Source organism: Phoca vitulina, unplaced genomic scaffold (genome assembly GCF_004348235.1).
Source record: "Phoca vitulina isolate PV1807 unplaced genomic scaffold, GSC_HSeal_1.0 scaffold7, whole genome shotgun sequence".
NCBI lineage: Eukaryota > Metazoa > Chordata > Mammalia > Carnivora > Phocidae > Phoca > Phoca vitulina.
In genome coordinates, this window is record NW_022589710.1 from 12,768,156 (window position 1) to 12,795,110 (window position 26,955).

The window sequence follows — 26,955 nt, forward strand, 5'->3', positions numbered from 1 at the left end:
AAAGGAATTAAGAATAAATTAAATCTGTTGAGGAATAAATTATGTGCTCCACTTAGTAAATAAAGAAATAGTATGTTATTTTCTTTAAATAAAAGGGCAAATCCATTTTTAAACAGAGTTAAAAATTTTAATCTAGTTTAATTGAGTTCAACAAACATTTGTTGAATTCAGTCTAAGATGCAAGCACTATGTCGTGTCCCAGGGACATCAAGATAGCTGTGAAAGATTCTGACCCTTCAATAGCTCACTACTGCCTGGTGGCGACATGCTAATTAGCTTTAGATACATACTTGGTCTAAGATCATCAGCTGCCGCAAGATTCTGACATCCCTGGAATTTCTCTGGTCTATTCGCATGTATGATACGCAGCACACTTGCATAAAAACCTACCCGTATCCACAGGGACATTTAGTTCTGGTGGTGAAACTGAGAACTGAGTTATGTGAATGTTCACATATCAGCTTTGTCAGGAGATACACATTTTTTTTTTTTTCCAAAGGGAAAGAGCTAGTGCACTTTATTTTTTTATTATGTTATGTTAGTCACCATACATTACGTCATTAGTTTTTGATGTAGTGTTCCTTGATTCATTGTTTGAGTATAACACCCAGCGCTCCATTCAGTACGTGCCCTCTTTAATACCCATCACCAGGCTAACCCATCCCCCCACAGCCCTCCCCTCTAGAAACCTCGGTTTGTTTCTCAGAGTCCATAGTCTCTCATGGTTCGTCTCCCCCTCCGATTTCCCCCCTTCATTTCTCCCTTCCCGCTATCTTCTTCTTCTTCTTTTTTTTTTTTTTTTAACATATAATGTATTATTTGCTTCAGAGGTACAGATCTGAGATTCAACAGTCTTACACAGTTCACAGCGCTCACCATAGCCCATACCCTCCCCAGTGTCCATCACCCAGTCACCCCATCCCTCCCCCCCCCCCCCCACTCCAGCAACCCTGTGTGTTTCCTGAGATTAAGAATTCCTCGTATCAGTGAGATCGAGCTAGTGCACTTTAGATAACTGCCTTGGGGCACTGGAGGCAGCCAGTAAACCTGGTTTGCATTTCTAGCTCCGCGGCCACTTCTTAGCAAGCGACCGTTAACAAGTTGCCTAATTTTTTTCTCCCATTTATTTTACTCAACCTAAAATAAGATCAGGACTGGGTGGGGGTGGGGAAGTGTGGTAAAGAGAGGAGAAGCAATAGCTAGGGTAAGTTAGAGGAGTATAAAATTCTTCTTTATTTTTTTTGGAGGAAAGATGTAGGAAAAGAGATATTAGTGGGAATTATAACTAATATCAAGTTTTAAAAAGTAAAGTGAAGTATCATTAGTCTAACAATAATTTGGTGAACTATTTTTAATCTAACAGATCATTTCCAAATGGGTAATATTTCTACTTACGGAAATAATCACTTATTTTTTGAAACCTTTCAAATGCCTCATTTAAAATAAAAACAAAAACCTAATGCTGTTGATATTTAGCTATAGGTGAAACTGAAAAACAATTTAACAGTTTAAAACCAGTTTTAAAACAGTTTAGAGCAGGCTGTCCCCCTTCCCCACCGACAATGATGAAAAATAAAAAACAAAAAACAAGACCAAAGAAATTTAAGAGCTCTTACTATATGTAAGTTATAGGAAACAGTAGAAAAGACAGTTGATAGGATAAGCAATGTGGTTTAGATTTTGCTTTCCTGTTATCTAGAAAGTTTGCATGGCCCATGTAAATTTTATTGCAATGAATCTCCCAACGGTAGCATCTTCCTCTTCAAGGTTTTAGTTACTTCAAAACCCCTGTCGTAAAACATAATTTGGGGTAGCAAAGTAGAAGGGAGTGAGCAGAGGCACAAATTAAGGGAAGAGCGTTAAAGAAATCAACACAAAAAGTTTTTATGTAGTTGATCCCAAACCTTATTTGAAAAGTCTAAATAGGATGAAAAGGTTTTCTCTATTCACTAGTTTCTCTTAATCCTCAGTCTAAACATTTGCCCCAATAAACATTAGATTATTTTTATGTTAGCAATAAAGCTGTCAGTCCTCAATAAACAGATACACTCCTGGTGGTTTTACCTTTGCTGTCAAAGAATTGTCAATATGCATACTGGCTCTTAAATTAAAACAAACACACAGGAAAAGATGTGTAAAATAGAAGCACACAGGAGAGTTTAACAGGAGGCTGCTGAAATCCTAAATAAATGATAGTCCAAAGAGAAGATGGTGATTAGAAGAAGTTCACTATTCTGTGATATAGTCAACGTGTGGTTAGTGTCTTGCTGTCTCCTTAATGGGATGCTGTCAACTCTCCTACTCAGGTAAGCCAGACCCTTACTTTAGTGTGTCTCAATTAAATTTTACGTCTGATGTGTCCATTTGTTGTAGAAAAAGAGACAAGCTCAATGAAAGGGACACTTTGAAGATTTTTATTTCCTATGGAGACAGTTTACTTCTGTCTGGAAAGTCCCTTCAGAGTTTTTGTGGTTTGTTGTCCTGTGATTGACAATGTCTGTACAAGAGATGTGAGGAGATATCGAGGTATTGAAAATGCAAATCTATTTTCTGGTCGAATCTCTACCATTTTCACAGTTGTTTTTCAAAGGACTTTTTCCACAAAGGCTAATAGGATCATGTGACTGAGACAATAATTCTTGCTCATACAATTATTTCATTGCAGAATTAAGCTTTTAGAAGGCCAAAGCTGTGCCTTTTTAATGTACTCTCTGTGTTGCTTAACAGAAGGCTGTGTATATCTGGGCAGCCACTAAATACTATTTGCTTGGTGGGTTACAAGTGTTCTTTGAAGGCTAGTAACGAAACAGCATAAATATAGAAAAGATATAGAAATCTGTTCTTAGCCAGAATCATGTTGTTTGCCCTCCATCTCTTATATCAAAAAGCTATGTAAACTTTAGGGAATTGGGCCTAAAGCCAGAGAGACATTAAGAAATAATAAAGTGACTGTCCACTATCACAAAAGGAGCTGTTCTTTTAATTTTGTTCATTTTAATTCTATCTGAAATGAGTAGCTCTTTTTTCCTGAAAGAAAAGAAACAAACAAGCAAACAATGAAAGGGTCCTTTATACTGAAGGGTCCAAAACAAGAGATTAAAATAGGATGTGGGGCACTTAGAAACGTAACCTGGATGAACAAAGAGTTTGAGGAAAAGAGAGCTGAAGGCAAATATATTGGGAATCTTAAGGCCCTGATGAATACTCCCTTTGTTCTGTGTAATAAATGTATGATCTTCCCTGCCAAGGCTGAAAGAAATGGATTTCCCAAGGAATGTCCCATCAGTGGAGAAGAGATCTGGCATCAAAAGCCATCATCCTCTGAGGAGATGTAGCAAAAAAGATTAAACATTTAAAACAAATGATGGGGTAAAGGAAGAAATGAAGACAGGGATGTAGAAAAGGTAAAATGTCAGCATCCTGAGAATGAGATCCACAAACAAGAAAGGAGGAAATGGAGGGTGTCAACTTTAAACCCATGTTTTATATCTTGTGGCCTTGGGCAATTTGCAGTTCAAGGAGAAAGATGGGACATTCTGTTCACCATGGTGTTGTTACTTATATGTCAAACATACATAACAGAGCCCATGCCAAAATATATCTAGTAGTATCTTGTCGTCCAGAAGGAACATCTGCAAATATGGAAAGGTCACATTATAAGAAGAGTTTAGTGCCCTGGCACATGTCACCAAGCAATCTGGCTTTTCAACCTTTCATTTAGTTTCTAAGATTTGCAACTAGCCAGTCAGCCAAAATAGAACAATTTATGTTTCTTAAAAGAGTATTTCTTTTAAAGTAATGTAGAGGTAAAGATCTAGACCCAGATCACATGGGTTCAAATTCCTACCACCTATGAAACATTAGACAAGTACATAAACATTTTGGCCTTGATTGATGCATCAGTAAAATGGGAAGAATGATGGCTCCTCCCCCAAGGTTGTTGTGCGAATACACAGAATTAGTGTATGTAAAGCACTCAGCAAAGTGCCTGTCCCCTGGCAAATTATGAGTATTTTAGTTGCTTAAAATGAATTTTTAAAAACTTTAATGATTTCTCTCAGCAAAAATATATGTTATTGTTATTACTCCTGTACTTATTCAATCCATTAATTACAATATGAAGTACCTACTACCGCAACATAATCAGATAAAGCATGTTCCATCATATTTAAATATTTGTAAGACAATTAACAAGTTACATGACAACATAACATGTGGGTTGAAAATCTACCTACTGAATTCTTATTTTTAGTTATAGTATTTTTCAAGATTTCCATTTGAGTCTTTAAAAAGCAAAAGATTCATATCTCTGGTGAAATTCCCCATCTTCTACTTTTTCACACATATTTATTATATCTTTTTAAAAAAAGTTCTTATCCGTCAAACATAGAATTACATATGATCCAGAAATTTCACTTCTGCATATATACTCAAAAAAGTTGAAAGCAGGGATTTAAAGAAATATTTGCACACCCATGTTCACAGTAGCATTGTTCACAATAGCCAAAGTGTGAAAACAACCCAACTGTCCACTGACATATGATGGATAAACACAATATGGTATATACATACAATAGAAAATTAGCCAGTCTTAACAACGGAAGAGATTCGGACACATGCTACAACATGGATGAACCTTGTAGACATTTTACTAAGTGAAATAAGTCAATCACAAAAAGACAAGCATGATTCCCCTTGCATGAAGTACCTAGAGTAGTCAAATTCAGAGACACAGAAAGTAGAATGATGGCTTCCAGGGGCTGGGGCAGGGAAGAAATAGGGAGTTACTGTTTGGTGAGAATAGAGTTCAATTTGGGAAGATGAAAACATTCTGGAGATGGATGGTGGTGATGGTTCGCAACAAAGTGAAAGTACTTAATGCCACTGAACTGGATACTTCAACATGGCTAAAATGGTAAATTTTATGTTATGTATATGTTACCACAATAAAAATTAAATAAACTAAAAAATCAGCATCTGATAATCTCAAACTTTGAGTCACTTACTGTTTCTGTTTGCCTTGATATTTGGTTCTTTTGTCTTTTCTTCCCTAAGACCCTGTGATTTTTTAACTGAATGTAGAGCATTGTGCATAAAAAAATTTCAAAGATCCTCTGGATGATGGGGTATTTTCCCAAAAAGAGGAATAAATGTTCTCCTAGCAAATAGATGGAATATGGCAGATTACTTTCATCTTGCTGAGGGTTGGACTTAGGCTTTGTAGAAACAATGTGTTTATATTTTGCCCTTATTCCTAGGGCAGAGCCCTTCCTCTTGGATGAGGACATTCTGAGTCTCAAATGAAAACCTGTTGTGTTTACCAGAACTCCTCTACCTGGCTAAGTTTGAAGTCCAACCCTTATCTCCCCAGCATCATGGGACTGCTGAACTTTCTGTTCCTCTCTATAGCCTCTCAGCTTCTGGGGTTTTGTTTTGCTTTTTGCTTGGTTTGTGGGAGTTTTCTCCTGTTCACACATAGCTTAGGAGTTGGCAAATGCCTCAAGGGGAAATTGCATATACATCCAAAGTTCACTTCTCTTTAGTTTCGGTCTTCTTTGGGATTTTTTGCTTCTCACGTCCCAGCCATCTGATAGCTCTGCAAGCCAATCTCCCACTCTTCTCTTAACTAAGACTTGGTCTGAACTCCCTCCCCCAACCTATCCCACAAGATTTAGCAAAGTATGGAAAAAGCCTGGGTAAATGTACAGCTCACTGAAGTGGGCTTCCTTCCCTCAGGTCTTGTAGCTCTTTGCAAGTTCTGCCTGCTTTGATGACTCTCTAATGCCTTCAAAAGTAGTTTTGTGTATTTTGTCCAATGTTTATAGTTGCTTTCAGCAGGACAGTTGTTCTGATACAAACTACTCTGATTGCTGGAACCAAAAGTTTGTTAATACAGTCTTTTAAGATTTTAACTCTTCATTTGCCTCTGATTATGTTTTAAACATTTGCTTGCTTTTACTTTAATTCACCTTTTTATTGACCAGAATACTTGGTTTTTATTTATACTGTTCTGGGTCCCTGTGCTTATTAAATCCCAGACAGGCAAGTGTCGTAAGTACAGTACTGAAGATAGAACACATTCTAAGCAATGGGGGTAGATTGTTTGTCTTCACTTGGGTCTTCATCAGCCCTTCCAGTTTCCCTAACTAAACCTTTCAAGTGTCCCAACAACACCTGTCAATGGTGAGTTCCCTGAATCTAAAAACTCAATGTCAAAATCCAACTCCCCTACCTTCAGACACTTTCATGGCCCTTAAAAATATTCTACTATGTTCTGAGACTGTTACAAAAATGTTACTCTTCAGGCGATAGAGGCAAATTACCATCTTTAGAATTTTTGTCTTAATGATACCACCAGCATCATAAAATTTTCTTGGTATTTATTTAGACTCGACTATATTTATTTTCTACATTAATGTGACCAGAATAGCTTGGTATGTGAAACTAGGTATCATTCAATTAAATTCAGCAAACATAACTTGGATGATGATTATATACAAGAATTGTGTGATACATTTTAGAAGTCCCAAAGAGATTTTATCAGAGCTCCACACATTTAAATGACTGTGAATAGTTACAAATAATTATCTACAATATAAAGTAATAATAATGGAACCAGTTAACGATTACTGTGTGCACACTTACACACCATCTATTATACTAGGTGCTAGCAACAGATACTACTATTCCATGCAACAAATAAAGAAACAGAAGTATAATGACATTAAGTAATTTGCCCAAGGTCCCCAAATTTATATGTGGGATTCTAATACAGGTCTCTTTGACTCTGAAGAGAAATGTTGTTATTTAGGAGGAAGATGCCATAAGAGAACAGGCAGAGAAAATTATTTCCATTATGGGTAATGAGAGAAGGCGTTAAAAAGAAGGTAGCATGAACACTGGTTATTTATGGATGATCAGACTACCAGAGCTGGACAAAAGAAAAAAAATGCCATTCTGGGCTGATGAATACGCATGAGAAAAAGCCCCAGAAGAATGGTTTCAGGAGTTATAATTGGTCCAGAAGGGCTTGACCATAATACGCATGTGATGACACTAAGTAAGATAAAATTTAAAAGATTCAAAAAGCAGATATGGAGAGCTCCAAATAAATACCATGTCAAGGGTTTCAGGATGTTTTTGTGTATTTTTTATTATCATGCAATTTCTGTGGGTCAAGCATCTGGCCATGGCTTAGTATGTGTCTCTGACTCAAGGTCTCTCATGGGATTGCAGTCAAACCATCAGCTGGGCCTGAGGTCTTATCTGGCTCACTCAGGTGGTTGTTGGTAGGATTCGGTTCCAGGTTGTTAAACAGAGGCCCTCAATTTCTCATTGGTTATTGACCAGAGCTACCCTAAGTTCTTTGCCACATGAGTCAATAAGCCTAGTTTATGCTTAAAAGAAGATGATTATACAAGGACATAAATACAAGGGAGCCGGGAGATCATTAGGGCCATCTTAATGGCACCCTACAACATGGATCAATAGGAAATCATCAAAGATTTATGAATGTGTAAGTGACATAATTTGGCTATCATTAGTCATTCACACAGAAGACTAGAAAGTCATTCAAAACTTCTCCTTCTCACTCAACACCAATAGCCATTATCAAATCACTCCAAGGAGTTTAGTTGTCAGCATTTCCTCTTTCTAATGGTACATAAAATAATAGCACATCTTATAATCCCAAGTGTCTCAGATCCCATGGAAAAGGATAGGAGTCCTGTGGTGACTTCTGAGAGAGCAGTTTGTAAATACGTGGTGTAGACAGAAGTCAGACCATGGGGATTAAGGAGTGAACAAGTGGTCAAGAAACATTTTTGTAATCTAACACATATATTTTTTTACACATGAAGCCAAATCTCTAGTAATTGTTATGTCCTTGACCCACTGCTTAATGGATTACCTTGCAATATTCTTTTAATTTTAGTTCCTTTATAAATAGTGCCAACTTCTGGGAATTTTATTATCTGAGTTTTTTTTTTTTTAAAGATTTTATTTATTTATTTGACACAGAGAGAGATAGCGAGAGCAGGAACACAAGCAGGGGGTGTGGGAGAGGGAGAAGCAGGCTTCCTGCTGAGCAGGGAGCCCGATGTGGGACTCGATCCCAGGACCCTGGGATCATGACCTGAGCCGAAGGCAGACGCTTAACGACTGAGCCACCAAGGCGCCCTATTATTTGAGTTTTGAAATGCATGTTGACCTGTTCACTGAAAACTGTAAGGATACAAAATGTTAATGATACCAGAGCATGTCCTTCGTCTCATTTTGGTTCTTCATTCTTCTAATTTAGTTGAAGCTTTATGTAAAGAAATCAAAGAACTCATTCATCTAACACAAACTTACAAACTCTCTTTGACAGTTTCCAAAACTCATCTCACACTTAATCTCTTTTTTGTTACCACTGAAACTGTGTCTTCATTAGAATTCCTGGTACCCAGGGCATTGTTTTCCTACAAGTTCTCTGTGGCCAGACAAAGAGACTTACGAACAGTGTTTATCAGCAGGAGAACAAGGCCACTGAATATGGCTGGCATCTCGTTTAGATTTTGGTGACCACATATTTTAACATTTATTACAGTCATATGATGATTTTCACCCCATCTGACAATTCATCCAAGAAACTCTCGTTAGATGCCTTATCTCATGTTTCATGAGGTTTTCCTGGTTATTACTCAGAATTCAAGTTGAGTTAGGCAAAGGCACTGACAGGTCAAATAAATAAATTCATTCAGTGAGTTTTAACCTTAAACTGTATCCTTAATTTCTTTTGAACAGGGTTCTGTCCAAAGGATTATGGACCTCTATCTTGGTCTCATGGGAGGATGGTACCACACTTCATAATACATTTTTAGTCCAATTTCATTGTCCAAGATCTCATGTAAAGAAAAAGTGCACCTTTGTCTTCTTTGAGTGCTAATCTCAGGAACCAATCTATTATTCTGGGAATCTCACTAACCTCCCTTCTGCTGAAGTTTGCTGGTTTGCAGAATGTAATCAACCATACGAGATGTTACCTTCCCCTGCCTCCCCCCTCCCCCAGATGCTATCCAGCCAAGTGAGATGACATATATGGCAGTGCTTTGAAGCCTTACTAGGAACAGTGTAAATCTCAGGTGTTGCTTCTATTATTACTAATGACACGATGAAGTTATTGACAGAGTAGGGAGCACAATACAGGATGCAGAAGACCTCGGATGAACACTTACCCCAACAAACACCAGCTGTGGGATGCTGGGCAAGTCCCTTAACATTCTTATCAATTTCCCAACCAGAAAACTAGAGATTATACTCCCCACCTGCCTATTGCCAGGGTTCTTGTGAGCAATAAGTGAGGTAAGACATGTGGACACATTTCAGAAAGACTAATGGGTCAAAATGGCAACAATGGTTTTGAACATAATCACTATCATAACAAGAATGTCCGAACCTTTTCCTTTCCTCCCCTTCCAATCCACCTGAAATACCTGGAGAAAAGGTAAAGCTAAAGTCATGAGACTAGACAAAAAATTCATGAACTAGTGACAAGAGCATTGTAATCGGGTGATGAAACAGATTTCCAAGCAGGAACTGAGCAGAAACTTAACCATAATTAATAGTCAGATTCTCCAGTGGTATCTGACTCATGGGACTTACAGAGAAAATGTAGCAATCTAAACTATAAGCAATTCAATTTAGTTTAAATACATGTATGTGTGCATGTATGTATGTATGTATGGATCTTGTGAATGCTTTTACATTCTTAACACTGTTCTAGAATATTAAAAATCCATGTGACCTTTTCTTTCCAAGGAAAATAAAATGAGATCAAATGTGCATAGAAGATGTCCTAATAGAAGACAGAAAGATGGAATTCCATGAAATCAGAGACGCTAGCTGAAATCAATGATGATGATAAAATATTAACTCCTGGGGCACCTGGGTGGTGCAGTTGGTTAGGCACCTGACTCTTGGTTTCAGCTCAGGTCATGACCTTAGGGTTGGAAATTGAGCCCTCGGTCCAGCTCTGTGCTCAGCATGGAGTCTACTTGGGACTCTCTCCTTCTGCAAACCTGCCCCCCACCAAATAAAAATTAACTTCTTTAACTTATGTCAAATCATGCCTAAGTTATTTTCTTTCTTTTCTTTCTTTCTTTCTTTCTTCCTTCCTTTCTTTCTTTCTTTCTTTCTTTCTTTCTTTCTAGACAGAGAGAGAGAGTGTGCACGCAAGCAGTGGTGGGGGAAAGGGCAGAGAGAGAATTTTAAGCAGGCTCCACACCCAGCATGGAGCCCCACATGGGGTTTGATCTCACAACCTGAGATCATGACCTGAGCTGAAATCGAGTGGGATGCTTAACCTATTGAGCCACCCAGGCACCCTTAACTTATTTTCTACAATAAGAGAATCAGACAAAGGTAGAAGAGTTTTTAGGAGATTTTCTTTTCTTTCTCATTTTCATCTGAAAATGTTCAGTTTAACAACCACTAGAAAAAGGATTAGGGTTTTGGTAAAGACATTCCCCGCCCCCCCCCCCCAAGGTGACTGCATTTAGCTCATCAGAAATCCAGAGTAAGTCAAAAGAAAGGCTTGAAACTATTTCTAACTGGACATCTCCCACTGACCATATAATCCCATCACCTCCCATTAACACTCTATAAAACATGGGGAGTATCTGCTCAGGCTCTGGATTGAGACACTCATGTTCCCGAAAGACAACTACTTCCACCCAAACAACTGGTCCTCCTTTCCCTCTTGTCAGCGCTGTGTGCTGGGAGAGGCTGTGTTTGGTCTCTTAATCAGGCCTTGCTGACGAGCTGACATCACTGCAAAAGTTTTCACTTATTCTTTGGCAACACTTAAATCCTTGCCAAAGGCCAGTCAGTAAGTCCGAAAGTATTGTTAGTGAGAGGCTGGGGGAGTCGATGTATGACTGTCAGCTAGCAATCTATGGTGATGACAGGAGGGAAATCTAGGAGCTGAAACCATTTTAAAGGTCACTCTGTGGGCAGAACAAAAGACCTCTGACAGAGCTCTGGGACACTGGAAGCATAAGGATGCTGCTATCTGAGCACTCTGGAAATTCATTATCCTCTCCCTGATTGTAAAGACCACTTTACAACCCAATACAGCTTAAACCAGCAGCTATTTGCTTTCGCAGTGGTATAAAAGAATCTGGTAAAACAGAAATGCCAAATAATGTACCCATGGTTTAACTTTCTGCTTTTTTTTTTTTTTAATATTCTCCTTTAGTATTTTCTCCTTACCCTACATTCTTTCATTTTCAACCTTGAATTGCTAAATAATCAGAGTTTAAAGAGCTTAGCCACATACTTTCTGTGAAAAGCTATTACATACATTTCATATCTAAAATTTTATGAGTATAATATACTAAGGCATTGATAAGCCATTTTTAAAAGGAGCACAGATCATTCAGGAATAATAAGAGTAGGCCCATGCCTGAATTGAGATCATCTCTTTTTTTCTCTTTGCAAAACGGGAGAAGATTTGGAAGAAGAAAATGGCTCAGTTTACTGGATGCCATAATCTGGACCTGGACCTACCACGTGTAAGACCTGCCGGGCAGATTTGCTAGAATTTATTCTCCGAACTCTCACCTCTCGTGTTTTCTTATTCTTTTTTTTCTCCCCGACTTGAATGGAAGACATTTGTTGTGCCATGGCAGGCCAAGGCGGAGCTCTGTAGTGTGGGAGCAAGAGCAGCTGGGATGGTCTACTTTCCTCCTTATCACCGCAGGAAAACAAGGGAGCAGGGGTCTAATGCAGAGCATGGTGACTCTAGTTACTCATACAGCACTGGATACTTGAGAGCTGTTAAGAGAGTAGATGAGTGTGCTCACCACGCACACACAAATGGTAATTCTGTGAGGTGACGGATATGTTAACTAACCCTACTGTGGCAATCATTTTGCAATGTACATGTGTATCAAATCATCACACAGTACACCTTAACCTTCACAATGTTCTATCTTGATTATATCTCAATAAAGCTGAAAACAATCCAAAACAAGGGAGCACTCAAGGGAGGTCCAGAGGGTACCAGGAAGGGCCTCTTTGGTAAAATAAAAAGGAGGAGAGAGAAGACAGCCAAGGCACCAGGACCCTCACACAGAAGGCACCGTGGACATCTGGCACCCGCCAAAAATGACTTCACTTGGGTCCGCCAGGCTTGCAAACCCAATCAATACCCAGTGATCTACACACAGTGGATTTGCACTGCAAATTATCTGCTTAGGGGTCTGAGATCCAGTCTGTAATTACCCATCTGAGCAAAAACTCTTGTGAGTACACAGGGACCCACCACTCAGTTGTATGTGAACTCCACTGGGTCTATCTATCTATCTATCAGATAAGAGGGACCAGCCTCAGGATCCAGGAACAGTGACACTAAGAACCACCCGCTCCACTCCAGCTTGGCAGTACTTGGTAGATGAGTGGGTTTCTGTTGGATGAGAAGCTGGGTAGAGACAAGCGAGAGAGAGAAAAGCAGCAGCAACTATGGGGTCTTGTGAAGTTGCACCTGGCTTAGGTGGGGAGGAGGCTGACCCCTGGGACGAGTAGGCGCCTCCACTGTGTCTTCAAGTCCAGTACTTCCCCTCCCTCCCCGTGAAAGTGAGGGGGTTTCCAGAGGCTGCCCAGGGGGTTTTCTCTAGGGGCAGGTCTTTCTATTTTCAAGGGTGCTTTCAAATCACCTGGTCATGTTACATTAGGTAAACCAGGTTTTAAAAAGTGGACCCACTAAGACACCAAATTAAGCCGAAGATCTTGGAGTTGGCCCACCTGTAAAAAGAAAATGTCCAAACCCTACCAGGTTGTTGTTGATTTTGAGTTGTCGACGTCCCGCTTCCTTTGTTTGTGTCACAAGCCACTCTTTCCCCTTCTTAATGAAAACAAGAGGGAGTGATTATACCTCCTGGGCTGTGCCATTTATGCTGTCTGAAAGGCACTTAAACGAGTGGCACATTATCTCACACATCTGGAGTTCACCAAATTAGCCAATTATGCTGGAGCTCATAAAATGAGGCCTTAAATGTCATTTAACTAGAAAATATTATAATCACCAAGTGGTCTGATTGTAAGATGATACTTGGGGCAGCATCAGTGGTTACAGAAAACAAATCGTGAAACAAAACACAGTTCAAATGCTCCCCAAATGTAACCACATATTTTCTACAGTAATACTTTCTGAAGAATACCATATTTCTGAAGGCACCAGCAATCAACATGTTTCTCATTTGAGACTAAGTCTAATCCGACCTAGTTGTTTCCGAGTTATTTGCCTTGGGCAAATCAATGCCCATGAGTTTTTCTCATAAGAAAACTGAGGAACATGCAGGATGGGAGCAGACTGATGGAAAACCATGAACTTATCAGAGATACGGAGCCGTCTGTAAGGGATGGGACAATAACCGGATTAAGAGTCTTGAGTCATCAGAGGTTTGTGGTGCTGTCTTGGAATTGACAAGATTTGATTAACTGAACATATATGGTCTCTCAGGGCTTTCATATTTTACTTAAAGGAAGAGATAAAAGCTGCTTTAAATTGCTATGTGATTTGAGGGTAGGAATACCGCAAGTTTTAGAATAGCTATTTAAAACTTAGGGGTTTATAGCCACTATATTCACATTGTCTTCTTTTCATTTAGTATATAACAAAATTTGGTGTTTAGTAAAAGGTGATATAATATAATGGGAAAACCATGACATGTCACTAATACTTGTGTGACTTTGGGCAAGTTATTTAACTTCTCTGATCTTCTGTTTCCTCATACAAAATACAGACATAATGCTATGTTGTGTTCAGAATAGTGTTGCATTGGAAATAATACATGAAATAATATATGAAAAAGTCCCCAGCATCGTGCCTGTTACACTGAAAAAAAAAATAAGTATTAGTTTCACATCTGTCCTTACCTATGTCACGAGAATATCTTAAGTTCTGTTTTATTCTTTTTCCTCTTTGTTTCAGCAAGAATGGTCACTAGGTGCTTTCAGAAGAGGGAGAGTAAGGGGACAGGCAGTCCTGGTTTTACATTAGCATAATTTACAACCCCATCTGTGAGCATCTCCATCACTCTTTTTAGAGCAACAGGTACAAAAGAGACTAGAAAAACTTTCAGGAGATACTCTGAAGCAGAAGGAAGGAAGAAGCGATGCAGGAACACATGGTAAATGGGGACACCAGCTGCTACTTGCCGGGAGAATTTACAAAATGAAACTAATTGGTTTTAAAGGCACCTAATCAGCTAGGCTAAATTTGTTCTGGGCTCACTATTTCAGTAGATGGACCTATGGGTTTATTTTTACCAAACCGAAATAAGATGAAAAAATCATGGTGACAATGGAGGACTCTCAACAGTGACAAATTCCTTGCCTGTGAGTTCTCTCTCCTCCATTAGACAAAACAACGATGGCCTCTTTGGTAAATATATATGGTATGAGGATTCCATATAATAGAAATCCTTGCAGAGCATTTGGAAGGACTTTTTTGGGGGGGCGGGGGTAAAGCTGGGTTGAAAAACCCTGTCTTTCATTAAGTACAATATATTGATACTTTTGCTTCTTAAAAGAACCTTAGAAGTGGTTAAGGGACTTGGACCCATGTATTTGAGCCACAGTCCCTTGTAAACATGAATTCTGGGCAGAGAAGTGGGGAATTGCATTTCTCAGGATGGCGACGGGTACCCTTCCCTTTCTTACAGCGGGGAGGAAAATGGGAGATCTGTGCAGACATTAAGAGTATGATCAGACTTTAATGTTCTTAAACAAGAGAAAGGAAATAGCTTTCAAAACCTTTACCTTGGGGGATGTAGGAAAAACCAGAGAGACGAATTGTCTTAACTATGCTAATGGTCACACTGACTTGCACTATGTTCCTGTAGCCACAGACCAGACTGGCCTGGATGCACCTGAGTGAGAAAAATATCTTTGAAAGCAGAGTGTACTCTAAAAGCTAAATAAGAAAATGAAAAGGAACTGCTTTCACTAGGAAAAAGATTCAACTGAACATGTGCTAAAAGGGTTTCTTTTCTTTTTTCTTTCTTTCTTTTTTTAACTTAACACTATGAAATGTTTTTGCTCTGTATCAAAGATAACAGGAAGCTTTTTCTTTTGTATTTTTACAAATATTTCCATCTCTGAGACTAGAGCTCTCTGGCTTTGGGCTAATAACATGTCCAGATCTAAAGGCATTACAGAAAGAATGTCAATTTGCTCTAGAAGCAATTATACATACAGTCTAGGAAAAGGCCAATTTTACTATGCAAGGACCACACATGCTGTATGTTTGTTGTATTACTTGATATCAAAGCAGAAACATCAAATTCTTCCTAACACACATGAAATAAAGAGCCTGGCTAAGGAACTCCCACATCCAATTCAGAGATACCTGTTGCAGCTTATAGAGCTTGGAAATGCTGCTACTACTGTTTTACTGGAAAGGGACACTGCTATTGACTACATAATGCACTATGATTTCTTTAACTTTATATATATTCTGGGTAAAATGAGCATGACTTTGATCCCAGTTGTCATAGATGCAGGCATATCATTAATGTATGGCATTTAGTTACCATATCACCAGAGTACTAGCAAGAATTTGCTGATTCTATGTCACTAGGTCACCTAAAAATATTTAATCAGGTATCAAGATTACTATCATAACTTCAGAGGGGGGGTGCTCAATAGCAAGAATTATTATCTCTGTTTTGTTTTGCATCCTTATGATTTTGATGTGATGACTTGTATTCATTTAGTGAGCACTTACTGTCTCTACTCAGTGCTAAACACAGTCACGGGAGATACAGAGCTAAATGAAAAATGGCCCTTAGGGGAATATATTCTTGGGGTGGGAGAGAGGAGACAGAAAATAGCCACAGTACATTAGAGAGGTGCATGCTGTATTTTGCATAGCACATAAGAATGACTGCTAAAGAAAGCGTGTGGTAGAGAAAAGATGGTCAGAGAGAGAAATGTGAGGGCATCCTTGAATGAAGAGGGATGGTTTCTTGAGTGGATGAGGGGGTCGGTCCTGCAGGAATAAGATAACGACCAGCATGTAAAGCTATGAGAATGTGAGCAGATCTGCTATTCTTAGAGCAGATCTCTGTATGGGGAATGAGCCAGGAGAAGAAGGGAGGGCCATAGTAGCACAGGCGCTGTACCACAGTACGAAGTTTAGGCTTTCTGGGCGCCTGGGCGGCTCAGTCGGTTAAGCGTCTGCTTTTGGCCCAGGTCACGATCTCAGGGTCCTGGGATGGAGCCCCAGATCAGGCTCCCTGCTCAGCGGGCAGCCTGCTTCTCCCTCTCCCTCTGCCCCTCCCCATGCTCGTGCTTTCTCTCTCTCAAATAAATGAAGTCTTTAAAAAAAAAAGAAAGAAAAAAAATAGGTTTAGGCTTTCTACTGCAGGGCATATTTTTATATATTACCCAAATACTCCAAAAGTAAAGGAATTAAAACACTATGATACTGGCATAGAGCTAGATAAACTAATGAAACAGAATAGGAAATGGAGAAACAGACTAGAAAATTTATTTTTTTATTTATTTTATTTTTTTATTTTTATTTTTATTTTTTTTAAAGATTTTATTTATTTATTTTAGAGAGAGAATGAGATAGAGAGAACATGAGGGGGGGAGGGTCAGAGGGAGAAGCAGACTCCCTGCTGAACAGGGAGCCCGATGCGGGACTCGATCCCAGGACTCCAGGATCATGACCTGAGCCGAAGGCAGTCGCTTAACCAACTGAGCCACCCAGGCGCCCCAGACTAGAAAATTTAGATGATGTATTTGTGGAAGTTTAATATACAAAAAAGCTAGCATTTCCAATAAGGGAGTAACAGCGAGATTTTTCAACAAGTGGTGTTTGGACAACTCACTAACCATTTGAAAATAAAATTTAATTCCTATATGCCACACAGTGCATTAAAAAAAATCCTCAGATGGATTAATGATATAAATGTAAAACATACCAGAAGAAAATGTTTATAATCTTGGGGTTAGAAGACATCCTTCTTTCTAATGTGACAAGGTCAGATATCACAAAGGAAAAGATAGATATGATCACAAAACCACAATCTTCAAAAATGTCAAGGTTCTGAAAGGTGTAAGGCACTGTAGCTCTAAGAAAAATGACAAACTGGGAAAAATATTTGTAATCATAGTTAAAGAATTAGTACCTATAATATATACTGAGCTCCTACAAATCAATAACAAGTCTAACCCAAGAAAAATGGGCAAAGAACACAAGAAATTCTTGAAAGAAATGACAACTAATGGTTATAAAAGTATGTTCAATCCCAGTTACAATCAAAATAATGCTTGTAGACAATTTTATTTTTCACCTGTTAGATTATTAACAGGAGATACATGTGGGGGGCAGATATACCAAATAATGATTGGTATTGTCCAGTGTTTGAGAGGGCGTGGAGAAATGAGAATTCTCAAAGACTGATACTTTTTGGAAGATAAGTGGGTAACATTTATAAAATGTGCGTATCATTTGATCCTGTATGTCCATAGCTAGCAACTTATTTTATAGAAAAAAATTTATGTGCACACAAATGTGAAAAAGTAGTATAAGGATATTTATTGCACCATTGTTTTTATTAGCGAAAATCTGCAAACAACCTAGTGGTCTGCCAAAGGGTTTAACTTAATAAATTGCAGCATGTAGATACAAAAATTACTATGGTATTGTTAAAAATATATATACTGTCATGGAAAGACATCCATGACATATGTTTAACTGAAAGAAACAACTGACCATAGTATAATCTGCCAAGAGAGGTAGTGAACTACAAAGGTTAGGAGCATGGGCTTTGAGGTCAAGCAGACCTGGATTTGAATCCCAGTTCCATTATTTATCAGATACGTGAAAATGACTAATTCCTCTGAGTCTTGGTTTCTTCATTTGTCCAACTGAAGTGGATTCTAATAGAACCTACCTCACAGAGTTATAAGGAGAATTTCTAGCACATAGTAGAGACTAAGCATATACCAGCTATTACTATTACTGTTATCATTTTGTACATACTTACTATTTTCAACCAATTCTCTTACGAAAACAACTTCAAAAAGCAAATCTAATATCCTTTGGAAAATTATGCTGGAGTCTTTAACCGAATCTATACATCAAAGATCATTTTAGCTTATGTAAAAAAATATTTTTATCTGATCAGCTAGTAGATAGGATAACAAATCTGACACATCAATTTTTGCTTTGAATTTGCAAAGCAAATTCTGCTTTGAATATTCATAAGCCACAATGCAAATAAGGAACACATTTGGACACTATATTCAAGAATCAAAATAAAGAACTATTATATTTAGATAGCTGCTGTTATGAGAACTTTAGAAAATCTCAATGGCACAAAGTAGAAATTGTCTTCTAGTCAGCAAACTGATTATTAATATAATTTTTGTGGTAGTTCTTATGTATACATATTTAGTTTTCAATTGTATTATCAGGAAAAACACACAAAAAAGTGGGAAGGCACCCTTTTAAATATTTTCCTCTAATAACACTAGGAAAATGAGCCATTCAAAATGAGAAAAACATGTTATGTAGTAATATGTCAAATGCTTATATCAACATAAAGTTCATACACAAAGAACCATACATACCCTTCTATTCGGAAAATTGTTCGAAAGCTGTCTCCCAAGCTTTTGTAACTGTTTGGATCAGTTGCACATCTCTGAATCTGGAACCTAGGAGAAAAAAAAATCAAACAAAAAAAAATTCTAAGTTAAGGATTTTGCCAAATGGCTTTCGTCATTTTTCAAAGTCTTAGGAAACTTAGCCTTTTCAGGTTAATGTAAAATATCCTGGGTTTTGCTATAGATTTTATTGCTATATTTGCCTTATATAATCTTTACCTTATTTTTGTAGCCTTTAAAATTATATTTCTCTGTACTTTAATAGAAACTATAGAGAGAGTTTTTTTCATCTGTTTCTTAGCCAGGCAGATGCACCCTGAGGCATTTATGCCTTTTTCTTTTATGAAAAGCATACACAGATGTCATAGATTGTTTTAATGTATAATTCAGAAATCTGAAGGTGCATATGAAACAAATAAGTAGCTCTATTTCTTATCTTAATTAGTGCCCCCTTGATGGTAATTTAATACAAAGGTTAAAAATACAGAGCAGCTAATATGGCCTAACTTTGATCCTGATTGTGAATTTGGAATTCATTCTGGTAGACAGGAGCCTGTGCTGAGAGCAAGAGTTGCAGTTGTATTGTGATACAGTTCACAATCCCTACTTCTACTTCATGATGGGGCAGAGCTTGTCATTATGTTCAGGTTTCCTGAATTTTCACAGAAGCACTGTGTCCGGTATGGTTGGTGCTCAGTAAAAATGTATCGCATTTTAGAAAGAGAAATTCTTTTTTCTTCTTCTTTTTGGTTATGATCATGCATCTCGGGACTCTAACCTTCAAAATTTGGGAGTTTCCCAATGTGAGGGTCCTAACTTATTCATTGTGTATTTTACTTTGGAGTTTGTTTCTAAAGAGATTTCTGACAAGTACTCTCATTTCCCTACACCCCAGTTGTTCTCCATTTTTGGGTTTCTTTAGTCTGCTCACTACTTGTGTTGAACTTCCTTGTCCCAATTCTGAGTTAAGAAGGCCCTTCTGTTCTTCCTTCCACAATTTTACCAAAAATTTTTAAAAGAACTTTTCAAAAACACCTCTTCTATCATCTACTTTAAGATGCTTTTCTCAGATTTTGGATTTATAATATGAACACTTCTACCTCTAAGAACGATGTATTTTATGGTTCTAGGCCCCAGGGAATTATGCTGAAAACTGACACTTACATCACAGAAAAGGGTGACTATTTTGCTTTGATTGAAGCAGTTGGGCATATGAAAGGAATGAGTATATTATAAAACTGGAAAGTGAGGCTGGATTATATTTGATTTTGTAGAGAGTTGCTGAACATAATTGTGCAGGAGGGCAGCCATTCTGAGATGAGGAAGTTGAGTATTCCAGCACAGTTCTTCCAGCAGAACACATACAAATACCTACAAAAATATTTACTGCCTGATTGGGTGGATTGGAATGGGAATATGGAGGGCGAAACAATCATAAAGGCCATATAATAATCCCGGTGAGGATAATGCCAAAATATCAAATGGAGGCAACAGGAATGTAAAGAAAGGGGTGAGCTGCTTGGGTAATCCTTTTTCTCTTTAAATAAATGCATGTATGTGTTTGTGTGTATGTTTTATGATACATTCAATACGACACCCTCTTGATCCTCTTCAACCCAGCAAGCAATATTCTACTATTGCCAAAATTTAAAACGTCCTAAATATTCATCTTCATAATGGTTTTGTTTGCCAAACTTAAACCTCTATTAGCATGATCATTTTTAGAAGGTTAGTTTTTAGATAAGAACTATATCTCTAAGATTTAAACTGTATTGAACTCATCAGAAGATCATGGACCAATACAGCTAACTCATTTAAACTGTTCCGGACCTAGAGGTACATTTGGTGTATGCATAACCACTGGCCCAGAAGGCTCAGTAAGCAGTTCTGTCTAGAACCAAGAACGTGATTTGATGGTCAGGTAGATGGACCATGTTTGGTATTTCTGGACTACTGCATATAGATGAGATAACTTGGTACTTTGGATACAAATGAATTAACACTAAACCCAAAACTGTACAATGAGAAAACTATATGTACACCTACACAACAAATAACTTTGCATAAAATTTGTTTATACTACAAATAACATAGGGAGTGATTTCCAAAATATGACATTGATTCTCGTGTGAAAAAGAATCTCCATCTCTGCAATTGCATATTTGTAACCTATATTCATTGCTAAGTATGAAACATTTTCTTAGGTCTTAGTCGGGAAGTCTAACATTATTCTCTAACTGTTCTTTTAGGAAAATAATTTAAAATAGCTTTATATATTATAAAACTATAATAGCTTGTAGATTTTTCTCATAATATCTGTAATAATTTCATTAAGTTCACTTACCTCCATCAAATTCCTTTCTAGATACTTTTTTCCCAAATTACCAAGTATTTTTAAAATAACCATCATATGAAATAAGATCTACAGGTTTTAAAAAACTCAGAGCATCATCTTCACTGTCAAGAGTCACAATAAATAAATAAATAAATGAGGAAAATAATTTACAATATAAAGAAAAATATCCACAATGTCAAGTAGCACCAGCCCCAAATAGCCCAGGTGTTCATCAGAGGGAGCAATTACTGCTTTCTGCAGAGGGTCAGAAAGGACTTCAGGAAGGAGAAGGGATTTGAGCTGGTCTTATAGGATTCAGAGGCAAAAAGAGTAAGCAGGAAAAGGCATTCCGGGTGGGGAAATGAGAGAAACAAAGGCCAGTGAGGAAAAGCTGTCCTTTCAAGAGAAGGGAAGAAAGAGATCCCCCACCATGGCAACCTCCCACGTTTCCTTCAGGACAGGTGTTATAGGACTCTGCTGTGGAATTCAGTTGCTCAGGTGGAGACTTGAGTGGATTGGGGGAGGAAATTTATGAGATAAAGTCAAAAAGCCCAGTAGAGACCATTTGACCTCTTCCTGCTCCTCATCTGAGTATTTCAGTGAGGCCATCTCCCAGTTATATGGCCCTGGTCCTAGAAGGACTATAGATGAGTCAGCAGAGGGGCCAAAGCAAGTGCATCCCAATGCCTAGAAAAATGTCCTTAGCCCCGCTTTCACTGCTGAGGTTAGAGACATCGGCTTTGTCTATGACGTCTGTGTGCTTGGGTAACACTGAGGAAGGTCTTCCGTCAGCTTACACCAAGATGAATACAGACTACAGTTCTTTCATAACTAGTCATCTAACCTTGCTATTGGAAGTCTAGGCACTTTACTTGTTAGCTGCAATTTCTTTCTTTGTGTAGAATCTGACAGATACTAGTTCTAATCTGCCATTCATTCAGTTAATAAGAGTTCTTGAACACTTAGTATGTAGTAGGTATCCACTATTTGGGGCATTACAAAGAAATAAGACACAATCCTGCTCTTTAGAAGCTTCTAGTTAGGTGAAGGAGCTATGCAAATAGATGATTACCATATGCAAGTAATAATAGTGTTTCAGAGTATCCAGTGTCAGCCAAGGAGTTTTCCTGGCACTGAGTAAATGCCATTACGACTCTACTTGGAGATGATCTCCTATCTATGGGTGGACTGTAGCTGACAGAAAATAGCACTACGTCGAGACACTGGAGCAAAGAGGGAAAACGGGAAGGCTATCTTTGGGCTAAGTATCTGTGATTAAATTTTACCCACCCACTTTAGAACAGGCAACAAGAACAGTGAGTGGAATCCAAAAGGAGTGTTCCACTTAGAAACTGACTGATGAGTGACGCTGTGTTAATTACAAACAGGAGTGGCGACATCAAAATAACATTATATGAGGAGAGTCCGCAAGCTGTGTGGTAAAGCAGTGCAAAAGGATAGGCAGGCAGGGTAAATACTAATTCCTCAGTAAAGCCACCCGCCATTCTTCACTAGGCTAAACCAGCTGGAGGTCCCATTAAGCAGGCTAAGGCAAGTACAGCTGTCTCTTCTACTGCCCATCTCAAATGCGGCGTGTCTACACTTTGCAGAGAAAGTACATGCGGTATTTAGTTCTACTACACATGACTTGTTCGGATCACAGAGTTATCAGTTCTTCTAAGGAATCTGTTTCAAGTTGATATAATTACAGTGCATTTTGGTCAATCATGTAAAACAGCAATTTCCTTCTTCCTCTCTACTACATTTCAGCAACTTAAAAGGTTTCTTTCTTGAATTGAAGCTTTACGTCAGCATTATTCCAAGCTGCATTCTGGGCTAACAAATTCTCTCTGTGCCCGGGGAGACAATTTTCCAGTTACGTAATACAACTCTTTGTAAAATTACAAAGGCAAAGCCACACTACTCTTGATTGTATTTAGAAGAAAAGGTTGGACCTTTCCATTGTCCTAATAAAAGCAGCTTAGACACATCTGGAATCTCCATCTGAGAAACTTCTCTTATTAGAATGAAATCCTTCTGCCAAACTGGCAAATGGGACAGTGGAGTAACACTCGAGAAGCTTTCAGTGCCTGACGTGCAGTCAGGATGAACCACAAAGAAAGGTGTGTGGTTCAAACCCTACGTACGCCTCATTGCCCAGGAGCCAGCAACCCTGTCCGCTGGGGTGCCAGGGAGCACAGTCCTGCACACTCCTCGAGTGGAGGCAACAGCCCTGTCATCCACCATGCCATAAACATCAAGGGAGTTACTGTGGTAACCACCAGGGCAAAGAAGGGTGGCGCAATGTTCACAAACAAATGTACAAGCATATTTTTAAAAGCTGAAGAATGTTCTCACTCACTGAACTATTTTTCTCTGAACGGGTCGAGAACCATTACTGCAGCCTTTCCCACTGGCTTCGTTGTGTCCTTAGCTGGTGATACCAAATTTCAGACTAGTCTGTTGTTGATCCTCAGCACAGTTAGAAATGCCAGGTTAGGCATTCAGCTGGTCTGAGCACTTCTAAGATACGGCCATAAAAAAGATCCGTCTATAAGAAATAAAATGACTTCGCTTGCCTTAAAAGCTGGAGGACGAGTTTGTTTGAAAATGTCAAAACCTCAAATTTATGCAGTGCCTTTATCTGCAAAGTAATTTTGTACCTATCATCTTTTAAAAAACTACTGATGGCTAATGGCATCTATACTGGGGAAGGGAGGATTCAGGACACACACGTACAGTACATGTATAGGCATATAGGTATGTGTATATGTGATTTATAGTATATTTATATGAAGGGTGGCAGTTGAGTTGCAAAGAGTCAGATTGGGGTAGATGAGGACATCTGTCCTGAAGCTATGTTCGCATAGCACACACTCTGCTTTTTAGTTCGATCATCCGATTGTTTGTGGTGCTTTAGGGTAGGGAACCGATGGAGATTCCGGAGGGCCCGAAAGCCAGCCATCCAAACCATCCCTTTGGTGCTGCCATTGATCCCGAGCAGAGCAGCGAGATAGGTGAAGTTTAGCTCTCGCATCATCTCCAGGTCATTTTCCAGTTCAACAGTGTTCTTGTGCTCTCTCCTACCTTCTCCCCTCTTCAACTCTACTCTCAGAAAAGCATTCACACCATTTATCCTTAATGTAGCTTTTCAACTGAGATGCTGTCGCTCGATCTTGTCCCCTGTTAAAGGGATTTCAGCTGCCAGGGGCGAGGTAGAAAGGTTTGTTTTGTTTCGGGTGGAGAGGCAGGGTACCTCTGGCACCGAAGCGAGTCCTGAGTGGTACGGTTTTTCCTGAGTGGACCTGTAAGCTACCATCGTGCTGTAGGCTACATAAAAATTACACCTTTCTGTCAGAGGTGAGGAACTTGGGGGAAAAGAGACACATGCCAGGAGCCACCAGTTACAATTTAAGTGTGGCCACGAAGAAGCAGTGAAAACTAGTGAGGTTTGTAGCTTAATCCTTCTTGGCCTTTCTCCTCAGCAGTAAAATGGGAGAGCAGACAGCAGAGGACACTCTGATTTTGAAGGGACAGGGACACAGAGACTTATATTTTATGAGTTTGTTAGCCATAAGAAAGAGGAAGCCTTTCATTTTGTTTTGTAAAACCCCAAATTCCATATTTTATAGAGGTGGGAGACAGCTAATAAAAATTGTACACTGACAATAAGTGGTGATGAATCTAATGAAACTCCCTGCCAAGATCTTTGCAAATGTGCTATGAACCAAGATCATTAGTAATTACCAGAATGTTACACATGCTCCTTAATAAACACTTAAGAAACCCACTAATGAATCAGAGATTAACAGACTAAAGGTTTGCAATTACAGAACACATTAAAAGGATAACTGTAGGAAGATTAAGTAAAGATTTTAATTCGCCGTAATTAGCCTATCTTACTGAAATAAGAGGTTTCTCCTATGGAGTATGTTTGCTTTCTTATTGGTTGGTTGAGCATGGCCAAAGTCACACCGAACATGCAAAGACACGTCTGGAAATTTAGGTGTATACACCTACCTTACAGACTTTGGGAAAAGGCCCTAGGAAGCCCACCTTGAGAAAAATTCCCACCTTGAATATTTGGTTCCTGTACTCTGAAAAATCGCCTTCCACTAAGGCTGCCCCAATAGAAGAAATACCCACTTTCCATGAAAGGCTAACCACTGAACTGAAGGGGGATGGGATCTCTGCATTTGCCATCCCTACAGAAAGAGCAAATCTGATGGGGGGTGGGGGGAACAAGGCCACAACTTGAGAGACAATTCCATCAGTTTTCTTTAGTATGTGCCGGGGAGAAAGGTTTTCTTTGAACATTTCTCAAAAAAAAAAAAAAAGTGGGCTATGGGTATTCTGTTTTACTTTAGATTAAATATAACAATAATCCATGTAACACTGCCTTGGCAATGATGAGCACAGGAGTCCTTTATTCACGTTGGAAGGGTGCGGTTTGCCGTTCTAGACACAGATTTCTGCCTCAACATTTCCTGAGACCCTCATCTGTACAAGAGGCAAAGTTAAGAATTCTGGGGACACAGAGATGAATAAGCCACAGATCTTTCCTCTAGGACAGAACAAACAGGTGGAGGGCAGGGAAATGTTAGTAGTTCATTATAAAATAAGGCAGAATACAGGGGCGCCTGGGTGGCTCAGTTGGTTAAGCATCTGCCTTCGGCTGAGGTCATGATCCCAGAGTCCTGGGATCGAGTCCCATGTCAGGCTCTCTGCTCAGCAGGGAGTCTGCTTGTCTCTCTCCCTCTGCTCCTACTTCCCCCCCTACCCCCCACCGCCTGCTCATGCTATCTCTTTCTCAAACAAACAAACAAATAAATAAATAAAATCTTTTTAAAAAAAATAACGCAGAATCCAAGTGTTAAAGATTCTGGGAACTAGGTTCGTCTGCAACTTAAGCATTGCTTTTGCTTGCTGGGTTCATGACTTAGGCCTGGCATCAATTAGCACCCTAAACTAAAGCTAACAAATCCACAAGGGTCATGAGTTTGGCTCTGTCTGAGAAGTGACCACTGACCAAAGTTCAAAAGCTGTACCCTTACATATTTGGCTGCTTATCAAATTATTCTAAAAATTCAGGGAAAAGAAAGATCTTTCCTGAATGTTGCTCAGTCATCACTCTTTATAAAAGAAATAAAGACCTATGCCTGGTAAAAATTAAGATTTTGCCTGTTTAAAGTCTGAATATCTTTACTAGGTGTAGGTGGGCCGAGCTATGATTTGGCTTAGTGTTTATGATATTGTAAAGAAGACCAATAAATTTCTCTATGTTATTTTAAAACAGTTTATAATTTGAAGAAATGTGTAACCTGGAGTGCTCAGTCAGCTAGATAATTACTACAGATAAAGTAACACATCTTGGCAAGGCCACAAAAGCAAGGGAAATCTTCTGTGCCATGTAATTTTGAACACGCTTTTGAACAGAGCCTCAAAAATATTATCTCTCTGAAATATCAGATCAACCCAGATAACCTGATTATACTTTAAATAATTTCCTGTGATCCTAGACACATCTAATTGCAGTCTCCTTTCACAAGCCAGGGAGATTTAAAGTCTGATATTCTGTGACTGTACATTTTACAATTCACACTTTAACTATACACTTAAATATCCTATAAGTGGTTCATTGTTTTGCCAACCACAAGTTTTGTTACAATAAACATTTACCTATGTGTCCCTGACTAATGTGAGGAAATAGGTCTAGTTTTGTACATCTTACACAATTATAAGACATACGGTATTCCTAGCATGTAGAATCTGTGCAAAAGTTGACATTGTAAGATGAATCATGATAAGACAGTTGATTCTACCATCTGGCACACGTTCTTCCAGTTGTTTATGTTACTTATGGGATAATAACTAAGAGCACTGACAATATAATTCTAAAATTTATTTTAATGACAATATGCTAGTTAACAAGTCAGAGACAAATGATCATTAGAAATTAC

The 26,955-nt window shown here is 38.7% G+C and overlaps 1 protein-coding gene across 1 annotated transcript in view; it reads right to left on the minus strand.

Moving 5' to 3' along the window:
• SLC25A21 (solute carrier family 25 member 21) overlaps positions 1–26,955 on the minus strand; it is a 141,621-nt gene that overhangs the window by 101,915 nt on the left and 12,751 nt on the right. Inside the window, exon 2 of the mRNA XM_032404574.1 lies at positions 18,628–18,711. Coding sequence (XP_032260465.1) covers positions 18,628–18,711 — 84 coding nt within the window. The remainder of the gene's footprint in view (positions 1–18,627; positions 18,712–26,955) is intronic.